Genomic DNA, 17,818 nt, shown 5'->3' on the forward strand with positions numbered 1-17,818 from the left:
CCCGAGACACGAGAGGGTTTGACTCAACAGTGTCCCCTAATGGAGCCCCAACCGAAGTACAACACCAACTGCCACATGAAAAGTCTGTGGAGAGTCTCTATCACCCAGGTCCTGGTATTTACATGTGCATCACTCTACATGTTTATATTAGTTCCATTCATTCATGTTTTTTATTGCTTACTCTAAATATAGCAATTTACTCAACACTCACCGATGCCTATTTTGACTCTTGATGCTGTAACACTGCAAATCTCTCCATTGTGGGACTGATGAAGGATTATGTCTGTGGAGATTCTCAGTCATCCAGGTCATGGTATATCCAGGAGCTAAAAAAAAAACAGGTCAACTGGACTTGGTTGAGGTGAAGGAATTTCTTATCCCCTCATCCATGAGGCTTCTTCAGGACTACCTGGCTGCTGGGAGTACCAGGTATTTATCTTGTAGGGTCATTAGGAGTCTGAGAGGCTGGACCCACTCAGTCGTTGGGAGGCGTGGACCCATCCGCCCCCTTTCAGTCATGTGTCCTAAGGTGTGAATTGTAGTGAAACTTCCTGGGGATGGAAATTTAGACTATATTCTATGTGGCTGTTAGGCGGACCTCCTCCTATGTTCATAGATGGCCTCCTTCACTCCTCTTTCAAACCATCTGGCAACGACAGGGTGGGTCCAGCCTCTCAGGTAACCTCAACGACTCCTAACGAGCCTACAGATTGGGACACCGTCAGTTAGAACTGAAGAAGCCTCTTGGCTGAGTATTCAAACGTCTTCAAGAAACTCAACCAAGTCCAGTCGGTCTGTTTGTAGCACTTGAATGTGCCAGATGGAGCCTAAAGGCATCATGATGAAAAAACGGACACACAGGAAGACACAGGCAGGTTTTTTTGAGGTAGTAGCTGTATTCAAATGATTGAGAACACAATCACCCTCTCGGCCCTGTACCAATGTTTCAGCTACAAATGACAATACTTTACACGAAATATGTTTCTTTCTATACGGCACTCATCAAATGTTAGAAATGAAATGATTAACTCACTACCACAGATGACTAATACTGTCAGGATGCAGCATTTGCCTTCATTTTCCATTGCCTGCTTGTTACACTTCAAAAAGTAATACTACTTTCCCAAGGCTAAGCATAAAAAACTAACCATACAACAAAGCAAAGAAAAAAAAAAATCCATCGCCGCCAAAACATTCTCAGAGAAAATACCCTAAATTTTGTAGTCATACATGTAAATACAGTATAGAGTATCATGGAAACTGATAAACTATCAGGGGCATTTGTAGTGTTCATTTTTCACTCATAAAAGGAATATTTAAAAATAAAATACACAATAAGAGCACCAAAAGTAACACAAACAAAAAAAAATCATTTTGAACAGTTACAAAAAAATATTTAAATATCATTGTAACCACTTGGCTCCTTCACAAACTGCATCAGACCAAGGCAAATTACACACTGTAAACCAAAAGAAAAAGCACCAAATGTTAAAGAATATGAGAAAGAAGAAGTCTGAGTAAGTAATGAAGAAATGCTCTTCTCAATTTCCATCTGATTCGTGTCCACACCTTTGTTTCAGGACAGCGAAGTGTTTTTATTTTCTCTTTCTGTCTTGGGAGCATCTTGGACAATACCTGCATAGCATGAATGAAAAAAGACGCATAAGTAGTTATGGTGATTTGCTTGAGTGGGCATCAATTCACACATTGACAATAGGCACAATACATTGCAGTATATAGTTTAGGCTCGTACCATTTTCCTCTTGGTTTGGTTGTCAGGCCCACACATGCAAAATGGAACCATTCGATGGAGCACTGGAGAAAAGACAAAAACAGACAAAGCACTGTTATGTGTTGTGCAAATGGAGAACACAGGAGAGACAAAACAAAATGATCACAAACAGAATCAATCTTATCACAGGGAAACATCACAATGTGTGTTTTTTTTTCTTTATGTCATTTGTCCTCTTATCTTCTTAGGAAGAGGAGCAAGACTTTTACTGAATGTACAATAAGTGATTACTTATTTAACATGATTACAAATTCTGTTTATCGTAATGAATTGTGTTTTTGATGTCAATTTCCAAGAAGTGAAAAGCGACCTTTGTAAATTATATTTGATATTATTTAAATAAAGCACACAAATAAAATCACAAGCTCTTTGGGTGGGCAGTTAAAGGTCACATGGAATTAGGTAATATGTTTTCTGTTTATTAGTGTTTTTGGTAAGTCAATTTCATAAATTTTACTGATGGATAATATTCTTGGGAATATTTCAAATTTACATCAAATAAAATAGGATTACAGACTTCTAAGCAATTCATCTGACCAGAAGAAGGAAAAACTCAATCAGAATTCTCAAGGCACAAAACTCCACAGAAAAGCATTGACTCTTATGATGTATTATGATGATCATTGTAATTATAATGGTTTTTATTTATTGTATTGACTGCAATTGACATAAGAACTCGGTTTTGAACTCTCAGCACTTTTATTCCATTTATCTACATTTCTTTTAGTTATTTATTTTTACCATCTTTATTTTAACATCTGTTTCTTCTATCAGAGGCCTGAAGACTTTAGACTTTATTTTCCTCGAGGGGAAATTTGTAAAAAATAAAGACTAATGTCAGTTTCCTTTAGCAATTCTTTTTACTTTTAATTATCAAATCCATCCAGAAATACCTTTTTAAGACAAAAACATGCTCAGAGATACGAGAAAATTACAAAGGCGTCTGCACATGTGAACTGAGACAAAAGGAGAACTCACATCAGTGTTGTCACAGCCAATCATCTCGCCGTAAGAGACCTGATGGCACAGACAGTAGGTGGGCTCATTGGGGTCCACCGGCATGTCCAGCACATCAGATGGATGCACATTCCCGAAGTTGGAGGCAGGGCTGTTGAATTCCCCTCTGACGATGGACCAAACATATTTCAATTACAAAACAATCATGAAGCTATGAATTATTAACTTCAAGAGCAAACACAACTCCATCACAAGCTGGAAATCAGAAGCACAACGTACGGCTGAAGGAGTTTGACTTTCTTCTGTGCAGTCTTGGGACTACTGTCTTCATCTGAACTCTTCACTTTAGACCTTGTTTTGGCCATTTTCTTCTCCTTCTGTCTTGTCTCACCTGGATTGACACAAACTTCACAGTACACATACAGCAGAGAATGGATTAAAATCATGTCTCATGTCATCATTACAAAAAAAAAGTACAATCAAAATGCGTATGCACCTTTTTTCCCCTTACTGGAGGTGGAATCATAGTCTGTGCTCTCAATCTGCTTTTCCTTCAGATCAGCCTCAAACCGTGCCAGATCTGTGTCAAGGCGTCTGATGTGTTTGTCAACCTGAAAAATTCACAACTTCAGCAACCCGATTGTGGTACATACATCAGTTACATTCATGTTGCCCTTGTTATTATTCTACTTGTATTACCAACAAATGTGCACAAAGCAATGATTTTATCTGTGAGGATACTAACCATTTCATACGTCTGCATGGCCAGTTGCACCTTATCATCTCCGAACTCCTTGCATTTACTGTAAGACTGTTGAATCTGCCTCAGTATGGACAGCTTTTGCTCAGAGGAAAGAGTCCGAGCATTGGCTGTGTATTCCTTGGCCAGAGAGTCTATCTGTCCTTTGAGATCTAAAAAGATACAAGGAGGAAAACTTTAAAAACCACATACAAATGTGATATCACTGTGAACAATTAACAACATCAGCTACAAATATCCCAGGTAGATCATTTCAAGTCTCTTTTCACCTGCCACAGCGTGTCGGCCCTGGATCGTTTACAAATGGTCCAGAATGCTGCTGCAAGGCTGTTGACCAGGTCCAGCAGGATGGGTCATATCACGCCCATTTTATCATCTTTACACTGGCCTCCTATTAAGTTCAGGATTCATTTTAAGGTTCTGATTTTCACATTTAGAGCTCTGCGTGGTCAGGCACCCGAATGCAACTCGGACCTGCTCAATCCTTAGGGCTTGGGATCAGGACCTACTGGTTATCCCTTTCACTCGCCTGAGAACAAAAGGTGATCTTGCCCCTGAGGTGTTTGCTCTGGTTTTATGCTAACTTGCCTGGTAATGTCTAGTGCTTTTGTTTTGTTTTGGCTCTTTTTTCTTTATCTTTAGCAGCTTTTTTTTATTTTGTGAAGCAATTTGTGACTGTTTTGTGAAAAAGTATAATATTAAATACACAATTTACTCAATAACCTTCTATAAGACAGTTAAAGTGACAATGTTTAAATTATAGGGAACAATTTATTCCTTGTTTAACAAGCATGGATACTTATTTTATTTATGTCTATAAATAGCACATGTTGAGCAATAAAGAAAATAACAAAGATAACTGGCAAATCATTTTGTGAACTCACACCTTAATGCTAAACTGGCAACGGTTGATTACGACCTCAGGTTTACTCTTGATAAAATGTTTACAAATCATTGCGATGCTTCATGTACTAGTATAAAAACATCTTGTGTTTACTTATGACCCCTCATCACAAATATCTGTTTCAAACACGCCATCGATCTGTTCAGATTAATATGTGGATGTATTTGCTGTTTTTGGTTGTTATACAGAAGACACTGTGATTTCCAAGGCAGATTTACCACTGGGAAAAAGAAAAGTAATAATATAAATGTAATATTTCACACAAACCCTTTCATGTCCCTGTTCATCTAGAGACTTAACTTGGGATCCTGACCCCCTTGATTGGGAATTAATTGACTACCATGTTATAAGATAAGACAAATACGTGCATGTAACAGGTTGGTTTTCCAAACTGTCGGGGAGAGAACTTGTGTTTGGCGGGTTCTGGTTCGACATCCACACGTATTTCTTTGTCTCACCCTCTGTGCGTTGATCTAGGTCCCTCATCAGGTTGAAGTTTCTCTGCAGCTCGAACGGAAGGTTTTCTATGCCTGGAAAAAGTGAAATACAACAAAAGCAGAGATCAACCTCAATTTCACAGAGATCCACGCGAAACAACATCGGAAACAGGATGGCTCCATTTCATGAACTGGTGGTTAGGTTACCGTTAACCTTAGCTTTTAAACGAGCTGGTCGGTACTGGCAGTGGACTCGGGCCACACAGACAAATTTGCTTGAGTAATAAACTAATACTTATTCGAAATATTGGGAACAATATGTGTGTGTTTGCTGCTCGGCGCCAGACAGCATCCTTTCCTAGCTACAGTGCGACGCGTTATTCCAGCAAATAGACTGAGCCTCATCCCGCCGACCGCGAGGAAATGGCCACAGCGTTTTTTCCCCAGTGGCGGGTTGACAACAATAAACAACACTGAACAAAACACAGCACGTAGGGAAAGCAAGAAGGTCGAAATGTATTTCTGGTGTGTTTAATTCACGATAAAACGGCTTACTGTCCAAATAATGCTCCAAATACATCCCCGCCGCCATCTTGGAAAATGTAAACACCGCAGCTTCCTGTCCGGGATGGAGCGACGTGATTGGCTGATCCCGCTGTCCCTACAAAAACTTTACAATTCACATCCAAACTATTTTTATGTCTTATTTTATTTGTATGTATATTTAATTTATACGATATGATGATATGGGCTCTACAGTAAATCTACTTTTTTATTTAATAAACTTTAAAATACACATTTAAAATTAAAATGTGTAAATAAGATTCAATATATGTATTTATAAATATATCAAATACATTGACAAATTTTATTGAACTTCTTGGACGAATTAGGTTAAAGACAGCTGCAGTTAAATTCTAATATGTTATAAATATCTTGTAAATTTCCCTTTTACATTATGACAGTGTGACTTGTCTGATACTTTCAATAAAGTTTCATCCTGACTCGATGTATTTTTAAGTTTAAGCTGGTACTGGTCAGATTTACAGTATGATGACTTGAAACTGAGTTGGAACTGATCATCACAAAACTGAAGTTGTGTACATCTTCGCCAGGGACCAACAGTCCTTCAAATGTAAAACAAGAATTAAATTCACTAGATGCATATTTCATTTTGATCTATACCAAATCAAACACTCATAAATACCAATCCACTAAACAGGCCTGTTTTTTATTTTCACCAAGATCGTTTAATCATTGTTTGAAAAAACATTACATTGAAAAACAAATCCTGAGTTTGTCCGTGATCTGGTCCCCAACCAAAGTTGTATCATTTCGGAAGGTCATTCCCCAGCCCTCCACAAAATGTAACGGCAATCAGTTGAAGATCTTTTGTATATTCCTGCAAACAAAAAATAAAACGCATGCAGACAGAACCATTGCCTTCTTACTTGAGGTAATAGACGAGTGAAACCTGTTAGACAGTGTGATGACGACACTATAGATATACCCATAAGACAAAACCTCCAACTAATAAATGATGAATCAAACAAGTGCTGAGAAAAATATCTTAAAATTTATTTTGTCTCACAGATTTCTAGAAGTCGTCTCAACCTGCATTTAAATCAACAAACACGATGAATATTAAGTAATACAAATAAAAAAAAAGGGAGGATTAAACTTATACGGAACATCTTTGACCAGCCAAATCCATCTGTACATGGTCAGGTTACAATTATGTGTGACACTCACAGTACTGCTGTACACCAGTTTGAAGAGGATCTGGGTCTGTAACAGAGCTTTTCAAAGCTCTCACATTACATTTCAACAAACTGTATGCAATGTCACTCACTCATTTTTTTCCAACATGCGCTTCAACTTTATGAATTTATTCTTTCCCATTCTCTTCTTGGACTTCATGGGAGACTTTTTCTTGCCCTTCTTTTTCTCAAATTTCCCCCCTTGTTTTTTGCTGGCCTTGGATGCTTTCGTCTGCGGAGTGGTCTTCGCTCCGGCCTTCTTGGCCTCAGACCCTCTCACAGTCTCTCCATCCATCTTGGCCATCTTTGCCTTTTTTGGTCCAGCGGGCAAGTCCTTTTTGCTTGTTGGCTTGTTTGCCTTCTCCTTGCCCGATGTTCCATTGGTCTGGGCTTTTGCCTTTACGCCGCCTACTTTTCCAGGGACAGCCTTGTCGGTTTTGGATGGTTTAGCCTGAGGAGATTCTGTAACTTCTGTCGACTCAGGAGCCTCTGAATTATCCTCTTCTGTATTAGTAACAGATACAGAGGGTTAATTCGTGATAAACAAGGCAACTATCATACATAAATCTGTTTGAACATCATTAGTGACATCCCAAGCTTCAATGCTTTAGTTTAAAACGATTTAAATCACTGTTGCTACAAGTACAAGCATGGATGTGGAAACAGTAAAATGAGGTTACCTTTCTCTCCTGACTCGGATGGAATAACATTGGAGAACTTCTTCAGCTTGGCCACAAAAAACCCATCCATATTGTGGGAATGAGGATAAAACCGGCGGGTGAGTTTCAGAGTAGGGTGGAATCTTCGTTCTCTAAACCTTAAAGAATAGAAGAATACATGTTGTGTTGAATATCAAAGTGTTTTCTTGTCAGTAACTTACAAACCTGGTAAAAACACACAAACACACACACAGTGATTATCTCGTTTACCTGGTGAAACCTTCCTTGCCAAAGTCGAGTCCTGTGGAAACTAGTTTGACGTTTCTTTTCTTCAGAGCGTAGTCCACCACCCATTCATTCTCCTCCACCTGGAGGAACACATTTCAATCAAGGTCCAAACCTTTCTACCACATAATCTACAACATGCTCATAATCAATGAATGCAAAGCAGAAAACAAATTCTTACTTCCCACTTACCATTATTGAACATGTACAGTAGACCAGATATCCTCCTGAGGCCGATCCAGCATTGACAGAGTCTATAGCAGCAAGGATCAGCTCCTTCTGCAGGTGAGCAGAGCGCTGGATGTCTGCCTCGTCCTGATAGGAAGCAGGAGGATCACAGGAACAAAGTATTACAACTTTACTCAGAATCCAAAGTATGTATCTACAGGGGTGTGCGTGTAAAAGGCGGTTTACCTTGCTTGTCTTCACAACTGGATCTTTAGCGATGACTCCTGTGCCTGAGCACGGAGCATCGAGCAGCACTCGGTCGAACCCGCCCATCACCTGTCCGCAAAAAACAAGTCAGTCCACTTAATAAAACTCTAGGATACATGTGATTAACCACAGAGATAATGTATTTGTTTGGATGTGTGGTTGTTACCTTTGGGAACCGCCGGCCATCGTAGTTGCAGACCACCGTGTTGGTGACGCCCAGACGGTGGATGTTTCCAACCACGCTCTTCAATCTATCAGCGTTAGCGTCGTTAGCCACGATCACCCCAGTGTTTCTCATCAGCTGAGCTAAAGGGGGAACATTCACATTGACATCATTATTTAGTTTACAATAAAAATAATTGTATTTGTCTTTAACAAGTAATCGATCAACACAAAATTAATCTGAAACTACTTTCACATTGAATTAATCATTTCAGTAAAATTTCAAGCACAATCTAGTGAGAGCTTCTCAAATGTATTTATGTTATGCTTTTTTCCAATAATGATATCAACTTTACTTCTATATCACCTTTAAAAACCAGTTACAGGGTGCTTCAAAAAATATATACTTTCCTGATATTTCATATTCAGACAAACAGATTGATCCAATAACTAAGAAAATCATCAGATTGGTCAACAAGAAAATGTAAATACAAGCCCAGGTCTACATTAGAAAGTTTGTAACAGGTCATAAAAGTTCTATAACTGTCAATGACACCAGGCACACCTGAAGCACATCTTACCAATATAGGTTGTCTTGCCTCCGGGAGCTGAACTCATGTCCAACACCAACTCTCCCTCCTGTGGAGAAAGAGCCATGACAGGCAGAAAACTGGATGCTCCTTGCAGCATGTACTGACCAGCCAGGTACTCTGGTGTTGCACCTGTTTTTAAAAAAAAAAAAAAAAAAAAAAAAAAAAGGTTTACGGTTAAAGTTTGTGATGCCACAGCTGGGTCTCAGATATTCTCCAATCAAGTCGGATCTTTGATTTGAATGTACTGAAACTCACCGACAGGTACTGAGGAGTCATAGATGACCAGACCCACTTTAGACCATTTCCCCAGTGGATCGAGGTTCACTCCTCTGTTGATCAGGGCCTTAACAAGAAAAACACCACGTTTGATTTGGTGAACATTTCAAGGAAGCATGTGAAAACAGCAGTCGAGTCATTTGAGGAGTTTCTTCTGCAACTTCTGCATCAATTACCTGGGCAAGGTCTCTCCTCCTCGTTTTCAGTGTGTTTGTCCGAATAGTGACGGGTCGATGGATTTCATTGGCCTCAAGGAAATCAACCAGCTGTCAACGAGGAAAATACAAAGAATTATGGATCAGTTTTTGTCATTTTAATTCAAGGCTAGTAAAACACATCAACCCAAAGCAATCACAATAAGAACATCTGAATTCGTGAGCAGATGCTTCCGTCGGTCCCATAGGAGAACACACACCTCAGAGAGGGGGAAGAGGTCGATTAACTTCTCAATGAGGAAGTCGTTGTAGCTGTAGTAGGTGCAGAGATCTTTCTTCAGCAGAGCGATGTACTCAGCTCTGTCTTTCCCCTCCTCGCGCCTTGTGGAGAAATTACAGAGGACTTCGATGTTGTCTTTTATTCTCTGATGAATTTCTTTCAGGTCCACACACATCAGGACACCTTAAAAACACAGATAGGGAAATAATCTTTCAGTATTTGCAAGAGTTTGTGGGATTCTGAATCTTATTGGAAAAGAGATGTTGACCACTCACCCTCCTTCTCACTCTCCTCTGCTCCAGGAAGCCTAAATTGATCCATTTCATCCATGTTGGCTTGTACTGTGTCCTCCTCATCTGATTTCTCGTCCTTTTCACCGTCTTTGTCATCCTCATCATCATCATCTTCGTCACTGTCTAAATCCAAGATTTCTTTGAGTTTTTTGGCTTTCTTTGCTGCACGCTCGATAGGAAGGAGCTAAATGTGAAACAGAACCAAAGGACAGAAGTCGTCAGAAAATCTGAATATTTTATATTTACCACATAAACACTCCTCATACTTTATACGATACTCAAAATCAGGGATTGTATCTAAAAACAGTTTCAGTGGTGGTTTTTAAATACCTCCTCATCTCCATCGCTTTCCTCTTCTGCTGCATCTCCACTAACGTCATCAAGAGTACCGTAGTCATCGACCATTTCTTCATCGTCATCATCATCTTCAGCACCATCTGCGTCATCCTCAGCTTCGTCATCCTCAGCATCCTTCACTTCCTCCGCCACTGGTTTAATTTTGGATTTTGCAGCCTTCTTTCCTTTGTCTTTTCCTCCTTTCTTCACCTGCTGCTGCTGCTCCACCTTCTCCTCTTCTTCTTCATCTTCCTCATCTTCCCAGTGTTCATCACTGCTGTCTTCGCTTTCAGCTGCATCCAATTTGCGCTTCCTCGTTGCTGGTTTCAACCATTTACTGTTCTCATCAGTGAAAACTTTAGAAAAAGGCAGGGAAACAAGAACAAGCATTAACTTTCAATCCAACTGTTTTTTTTTCTGGTTTAGAATTCATTTTCCCTGATAAATTGCATTTTTAAGCACCATCCATATTTTGCTATTTTCTGGAGATAATCCAGCAACTGTGATCATGAAGCCGTTATTTGTATGAAATGTTTTAGCCCTGATACCCAGAGAATGAGATACGCTATTGCTACCGCGTCTAGTTATATTTCATTAATCAATTATATATTTATAACATGTGACCACGGATGAAGGTTCAGAAAAAACCATCACTGAAAACGATGTGGTTACCTGTCTTGTTCTTTTCCTCAGCAGCATCTTCTGGCTTCTTCACTTTCTGGACTCTCTTTGCCGCTCTGGAAAATGACGACATGGTTAAACAACTTGTAAACAGAGTGATGTTTCATGTTATGAGATCAGTAGACCTCTTACCTTTTCCTTCCTCTACTTGACAGACGTTTTTGTTCAGTGTCCTCTGCAAACGAGAAAAGAAAAAAACGTCTTGTTGAACAAGCCTCACGGTCCATTACATTCCCACAGTGAATACACATGTAATAGAAAAGCTGTCTGAATAAACACAAGACTCACCATCAGTTATAAACTTGGCCAACTCGTTCTCAGCTCCCTGCTGTTTCCTGGACTTCCTCCCAGGTCCTCTCTTCACATTGTTGGTGGGATCAAACTTCCGACCCATGACTCTGAGCTACACAGGTTCCCTGAAAAGCAGCAGATGACAGGGATCTGTTCAGGAGCTTTGCAAAACGTCAGTGGCTCAGTGTGTAAGAGCAGATACTACAGCTTGTCCTCTCTTCAGACTAAGATCTGCTGTGTGGGACATCAGGGAACAGCAGAATGTAGGATTAGATTAATCAAAATATCTGCATAAACATGGAAATTGCCACATGGAAGATAGATCAGGAATTTCGCAGATATCCTTGGGGCACTTTGGTTATAAATGTAGATTAAGAGAAATCTGACCAGTCCAACATAACATGATGTTGAAACTCCCTCAGTTGTTAGTCCATTTTCAAACATATGTTTCTTAGAATATTCTTGTTAAATCTCAGGTAAATTAAGGGTAAATATGGGATTAGTTTGGTATAATTATGTATAGCTGGAGACACAATAACCCACTTTATAAATTCCAACATGACCATTACAGACACGTCTCAGTGGCCTAGAAACGTTATTTAGAACTACGGCGTTCACACACCGACTAACGCTATCTCCGCATGTGTTGGTCACATCTCGTACATTCACACTGACCGAGTCTTTATCGTCTGACCGTCCGCGACATTTATTCACAAACTCACCCGCCGATCTGTGACTTTCAATCCGACTCCTGTCTGTTCGGTGGAAGATTACAACGCTCACACGTGAAATTTCCTTCAGCACGTTGTGGAGGAACATCCGACGCACATGAGTGACGTAGTGATGGTGGCGACGCTGACACATGGACGCGCACGCACCATTTCATAGACACGTTTCTTGTTGTGTTTATTTATTTTAATATGGTGAATTTGATCAAAATACAAACACTAAGCACGGAACTATAATCGAAAGAATATTGATAAAGTTTATAGTAGTGATAATGATAGAAATTAAAACTTCATTGTTTTTTTTTATCCCAGTTGAAGTATTAAAAAGTATTGTAAATAGAAAATTACAATCAAAGTTAGAAGTTAATGAACGAAAACCAATAAGGTAAAAATAGGTAGTTAGATTTTCTAAGTGTTCTATTTAATATAAAAGGTGTGTATGCAGTCTTCTTCTTTAAAGGAAATACAAAAAATAAAAAATAAATAAAATAGCATCACACTAAAACTCTTGAAACCAGATTTAACTGTATTTTTCCAGCCCATAAACTGCAAAGGAATAATCTTTCGAAGAAGAGAAGTAAAATAAATGTTATTTATTTAAATGCCCTCGTGAACGCGCACGTCCGCCCTGACGCACTCTACCCGCGACAGTCAGTCACGTGGAGAGAGGAAGCAACATGGAGGTCCCGGTTAGTAAGAAGCGTGGCCTCGAACATTTGGACGAATATGAACCGAAACCGGCCAAACACCTCCGGAGCCTCCACGACCGAATGTCCGACAGGCGTCTGGTGGTGATCCTGGAGGGAGCCTCTCTGGAGACCGTGAAGGTAAAGAGTCCGCTGCTCGTGTGTGGGTGTCGTCATGTCTGCTGCTGCAACCCCCATCAACACACGTTCATTTAGTTTACAACAAGTTGAGTTATAACAATCGACATGTGTTTGATTGTGTGTTTGTTTCCTTCCAGGTGGGAAAAACCTTTGAGCTGTTGAACTGTGACCAGCACAAAAACATGATCGTTAAAAGTGGCAGAAATCCAGGAGACATCAGACCAGACATCACACATCAGGTACTGGGAACCAGTTACTGCATCTGGAAGTGACACTGCACTGTGAACTGTTTTATTAAACTGTCAGGTTCATTTTTCCTCTGTAACATGTCCCATTCAGTACATCCCCTCAACCACAGTTCTGCAATAACCTGATTCAAAAGATCCTACATGAAAATATCCAGTAAAAGACACCTAGTTTCTATGTGAGTGTGTTAGAGAAGCACCAATGCAGTGTATTGACCTTTTATTTGAGTTATTAGTTTGATAGAAATTTAACTCCCAGTATTTGTCCAGTTAGGCACTTTGCATCAAAATATTAATAACTGCATAGCGCATAATAACATGAATAATGCCTGCCTTAAAATCATAACCTGTCATTTATATACCCTCAAAGGCATAATGTTAACAGTAGAATGCAGTTTCATATTTGTATTTTTGTGATTGTCATATTTCCATGTTTAGAGTGTCTGTATGTGCTCTGTTTAGTTTGTGTTTCATGTTGCTTCAGTCACTGTAGTACATTATTCTGAGATTATTAATTTGGCAGATTATATATCTTATTACTATATCTTAGCTTTTATTTAAGCTATGTCCTGAGAGATAGTATTATTGTTTTTCACAGATTCTGTATAAATAACATGACTGATCCTGTTTCCTCTCGCCAGTGTCTGCTCATGTTGATGGACAGTCCACTGAACAGGGCCGGTCTGCTGCAGGTTTACATCCACACAGAGAAAAACGCTTTGATAGAGATCAACCCTCAGACCCGCATCCCAAGAACCTTCACCCGCTTCTGTGGCCTAATAGGTAAACTACCTCCTCAGCTGTATGGTTTTAGTTTATAAATAATGCATATGTAAAACATGTCATCGTTTCTCTCATCTGCTCCTCATCTCTCTCTCTTCTCTCTTCTCTCTTCTCCCCCCTCAGTTCAGCTGCTGCACAAGCTGAGTGTCAGAGCGGCTGATGGTCCACAGAAGCTCCTGAGGATGATTAAAAACCCGGTGTCTGACCACCTGCCTCCCGGCTGCCCTCGCATCTGCACCTCCTTCTCTTCAGGGGAGGCCGTCTGCCCCCGGACTCTGGTGCCCGAGGGACCCGCTGCGGTGGTGATCGGAGCATTCGCACACGGAGCGGTAAGAGACGGCTTTATAAACCGGCTGATTTACAGAGCGAGGCTTCAAGTGTCTGTGTTGCTGATCCCTGTGTCTGTCTTTAGGCGAAGGCGGACTACACAGACAAGAGCGTGTCCATCAGTAACTACCCGCTCTCTGCGGCGCTGACCTGTGCCAAGATGTGCTCGGCCTTCGAGGAGGTGTGGGGGGTCCTGTGACAAACAGTTCATGGACTACTGATGAGACATAATATGGACATTTATTTCACTGGACTATGAATGGACGTGACGGCACCGAAGGTCTGTCTCACCGCGGAGGCCACGTGGACGACAGACATACATTCAGTTTGGTGTACACGAACAATGTGTAATATACCGTACATCAACGTTTGTACCCAATTATCCCTTTCAATGTTTTTGTACCATAATCTGTTGTAGCAACCGATTCCTGGAGCTATGGCTTTAAATACAGTTCCATTAAACTTTATGATTCTATTGTGTGTTATTTGGTTTTATAATGAGTTAATTTGGGTTCAGAGGGAAACCTTATAAAACAAACATCAAACAGTGAGATATAACAAATGGATTTTCCAACCTAAACTGTGCATGATATTAAAAAAACATTAACCATGATTTAAAAAATACATTTTCAGCCCAGCTCCTAAAAGGAAATATACAGTTTCAATCAGTTTGAATCTAGTTTATTGCTCTGGTCTGAAGCCCTGCTCCTGGCAACCTGAGGTTCTAAGATTCAGTTAGGAAGCCTCCGTCTTCTGTCTTTTCTGAGATTTATATAAATATTTATTTATTGGTGTAGTTTTACTTTAATGCAGAAGTGAAATGGGGGAAATACTTTTTTCAAATGTCTTTTTATTTAAAAAAAAAAAGAAATGTAATTTAGACATTTACAAATCTGTGTTAAGGATCAGGTAACTGATTACCGCCATCTACTGAGCTGGTGCACTGTTCCTAGTATTGTCTGTGAAACAAAAGCCTAATACCAGACTAATGGATATAATAGTTCAATGAGTTACTTTGACTGTAACACAAAAGTGTTACAGTCAAAGTTGAGGGGTGTGGCTTATTGTCACATCAGAGTTTCCTTTGATCGATTAGTCCCATTATAGTCCTTTAACCCACTTTGCTTCAATTCCTCTAACCCCCTTTGCTTCTATTCCTTTAACCTTCTTTGCTTCAATTCCTTTAACCCCCTTTGCTTCAATTCCTTTAACCCCTTTTGCTTTAATTCCTCTAATCCCCTTTGCTTCAAATCCTTTAACACCCTTTGCTTCAATTCCTCTAATCCCCTTTGTTTCAATTCCTTTAACCCCCTTTGCTTCAATTCCTTTAACCCCCTTTGCTTCTGTTCCTCTAACTCCCTTTGCTTCAATTCCTTTAACCCCTTTTGCTTTGATTCCTCTAATCCCCTTTGCTTCAATTCCTCTAATCCCCTTTGTTTCAATTCCTTTAACCCCCTTTGCCTCAATTCCTAGTGTCCACTTTGCTTCATTGAAGAATCAGTCTGCAGCAACCAGCCAATTGGTAGAACAAAGAAGAACAAGAGATTTTTCATGCAAAACACATTTCAAACAGCGAAAAAAACAGTCACAATGGAATTCACTCAGAAAGTTAAACAAATGGACATAAATGCAGAGACTGTCCGCCCGTACTTTGAAAGCTTTTTTACGAAGCTCACAGCAGAGCAGTGGGAGAGGTTGAAGTCACAGTCGTCACCATCATCAGAAGTCAGCAGCGGAGGGAAGAAAAGACTGAAGCCGTCAACCCTAGCAGTGGTCACCAGCCATGGGAGTAATAGTTCGAAGCAGTCTTCATCCTCAGAAGTCAGCAGCGGAGGGAATGAAAGACTGAAGCAGTCAACACCAGCAGTGGTCACCAGCAGTGGGAGTAAAAGATCTAAGCAGTCAACACCAGCAGTGGTCACCAGCAGAGGGAAGAAAATATCTAAGCAGTTAACACCAGCAGTGGTCAGCAGCAGTGGGAGTAAAAGATCAAAACAGTCTTCATCCTCAGAAATCAGCAGCGGAGGGAAGGAAAGACTGAAGCAGTCAACACCAGCAGTGGTCACCAGCAGTGGGAATAAAAGATCACAACAGTCGTCACCATCATCAGAAGTCAGCAGCGGAGGGAAGAAAAGACTGAAGCCGTCAACCCTAGCAGTGGTCACCAGCAGTGGGAGTAAAAGATCTAAGCAGTCAACACCAGTAGTGGTCACCAGCAGAGGGAAGAACATATCTAAGCAGTCAACACCAGCAGTGATCAGCAGCAGTGGGAGTAAAAGATCAAAACAGTCTTCATCCTCAGAAGTCAGCAGCGGAGGGAATGAAAGACCGAAGCAGTCAACACCAGCAGTGATCAGCAGCAGTGGGAAGAAAAGATCGAAGCAGTCTTCCTCATCAGAAGTCAGCAAAGAATGTGAGAACTCAGGATCATCAGACAGGAGGGCCAGGGAGAAGATTGAAAAGATCCAGGCAGAGGTCAAATATAAAACGTATGTCAGTGTTCTCTCGGACAAGCTCGTCACAAAAATCTATAAAAAGGCAAAGGTGACCTGTAATGATGATGACACAAGGCGTCATCTGATGGAGAGAATATGGGCCGAGGTCAAAGACATTGACTCACCTTACATCCTGAAAAGATGCCTTGACATGGACATTTACAAGGAGTTGTCTAAGAAGTGGCCTTCTCCAAAGACGCTAATGTCTTCCCTTCTTAGAAGAGATCCAGAACTTGAGATATCAATAATCTCCATTGTGAGAAGACGCCTGTGCAAAAAGCCTGGCTTCTTCTCCTCTTTAAGAGCAGGCATCTCTTCCTTCTTCAGGAGATAATAGGTGGATGATGTTACTCCTGACATGGCTTTTACTAAGTCTAAAGTTCTGCAATGGGTTTTTTCAGGGTGCTCCTGTTATCCCAACATTTATAAAAATGAATAAAAATTCTAAAATGGAATTAATTGTTCTCAGTATTTATTCCACTCAGACTAAAGTTTTGCTGTTTTTCAAGCTGAAATTTCACTGTTTCTCAAGTGCAAGTTTCTTCCTTTAATTCATCAGCCATCGGCACCTTCACCTGAACTTAGCTCCCAAAAGCTGTATAAGGCGGAGGAGAGTAACCTCATTATGGCTGGTGATCAAATAGCAATAGTAAGCATCTAACTTTCAGATATTTTCAGAATAAGAGTCACAGTTGCTGCACAGAATCAGCGTAAATGGATAAAGTGTTACTTGATTGTGTTTGTCTTAAATTAAAAGAAAATTTGAGATCTCAACTTTTTCAATTTTGGAGTAAAATGTCTTCTTATATAATATATGGCATTTTGTATGGGACTGCATTAGTTCCACTCAGTGTACCTACGCATTGGTTATTAAATTAGGCATTGCTGTATTTCAAATAAACACAATTTCAAGGTAAAACTGGAATTGAAGATGGAGCACAAAAATTGTGTGGTGTTCGTGTTTTGGTCACTCAGCCAATGTTCACAGGTCTGGTGGACCCAACGCATTATTCGATCTTTCAAGCAATACAGCTACAACAATATATGTAAAAATACTTAACAGATGTTAACTTTATCCCAATTACAAGCCATATAAACAGCATATATGGTTAATATTTTTCATTTACCCCTGTTAAATCACATTTATGAATAAAGGTGCTTTTCGTTATTTGTGATAAAATGCAATCAAACAAAGAAACATCAATTACAATCAAGATATGATTGGAAAAAACGAACATGAAACAAGGTTCTTCATCAGTATTGAGGTTGATTTCTTGAACTTAATTAGAAATTGAACACACTCATGTCAGTCTACATGAGAAATGATTTTTGAAGAGAGAAAATCTTTGGAAGACAA

At 39.9% G+C, this 17,818-nt stretch overlaps 3 protein-coding genes across 4 annotated transcripts; 1 reads left to right on the forward strand and 2 right to left on the reverse strand.

Moving 5' to 3' along the window:
* Positions 1-872: 872 nt before the first annotated feature.
* ing4 (inhibitor of growth family, member 4) lies at positions 873-5,494 on the reverse strand. 2 transcript variants are annotated; one of them, XM_053432323.1, is made up of 9 exons: positions 5,406-5,494; positions 4,872-4,943; positions 3,495-3,661; positions 3,246-3,360; positions 3,029-3,155; positions 2,771-2,915; positions 1,754-1,815; positions 1,570-1,635; positions 873-1,459 (listed from the first exon to the last, which is right to left on the reverse strand). In XM_053432323.1, exons 1-8 carry the CDS (start codon positions 5,440-5,442, stop codon positions 1,596-1,598), a joined length of 765 nt encoding a protein of 254 aa, XP_053288298.1. In that variant the 5' UTR covers positions 5,443-5,494; the 3' UTR covers positions 873-1,459; positions 1,570-1,595. The 2 variants fall into 2 exon arrangements, with proteins under 2 accessions (XP_053288298.1, XP_053288297.1); XM_053432322.1 differs by having other exon boundaries at positions 873-1,635.
* A 910-nt stretch (positions 5,495-6,404) lies between these two features.
* nop2 (NOP2 nucleolar protein homolog (yeast)) lies at positions 6,405-11,915 on the reverse strand. The gene is made up of 16 exons (XM_053432925.1): positions 11,779-11,915; positions 11,054-11,181; positions 10,898-10,940; positions 10,757-10,821; positions 10,079-10,440; positions 9,731-9,932; positions 9,436-9,638; positions 9,197-9,286; positions 9,000-9,087; positions 8,733-8,873; positions 8,156-8,295; positions 7,969-8,058; positions 7,747-7,869; positions 7,540-7,637; positions 7,291-7,427; positions 6,405-7,114 (listed from the first exon to the last, which is right to left on the reverse strand). Exons 2-16 carry the CDS (start codon positions 11,157-11,159, stop codon positions 6,699-6,701), a joined length of 2,304 nt encoding a protein of 767 aa, XP_053288900.1. The 5' UTR covers positions 11,160-11,181; positions 11,779-11,915; the 3' UTR covers positions 6,405-6,698.
* Positions 11,916-12,435: 520 nt separating this feature from the next.
* emg1 (EMG1 N1-specific pseudouridine methyltransferase) lies at positions 12,436-14,433 on the forward strand. Its single transcript, XM_053432926.1, has 5 exons — positions 12,436-12,611; positions 12,749-12,850; positions 13,498-13,639; positions 13,763-13,968; positions 14,052-14,433. Exons 1-5 carry the CDS (start codon positions 12,462-12,464, stop codon positions 14,163-14,165), a joined length of 714 nt encoding a protein of 237 aa, XP_053288901.1. The 5' UTR covers positions 12,436-12,461; the 3' UTR covers positions 14,166-14,433.
* The last annotated feature ends 3,385 nt before the right edge of the window (positions 14,434-17,818 follow it).

This window comes from Pleuronectes platessa, chromosome 10 (genome assembly GCF_947347685.1).
Source record: "Pleuronectes platessa chromosome 10, fPlePla1.1, whole genome shotgun sequence".
In the NCBI taxonomy this organism is placed as follows: domain Eukaryota; kingdom Metazoa; phylum Chordata; class Actinopteri; order Pleuronectiformes; family Pleuronectidae; genus Pleuronectes; species Pleuronectes platessa.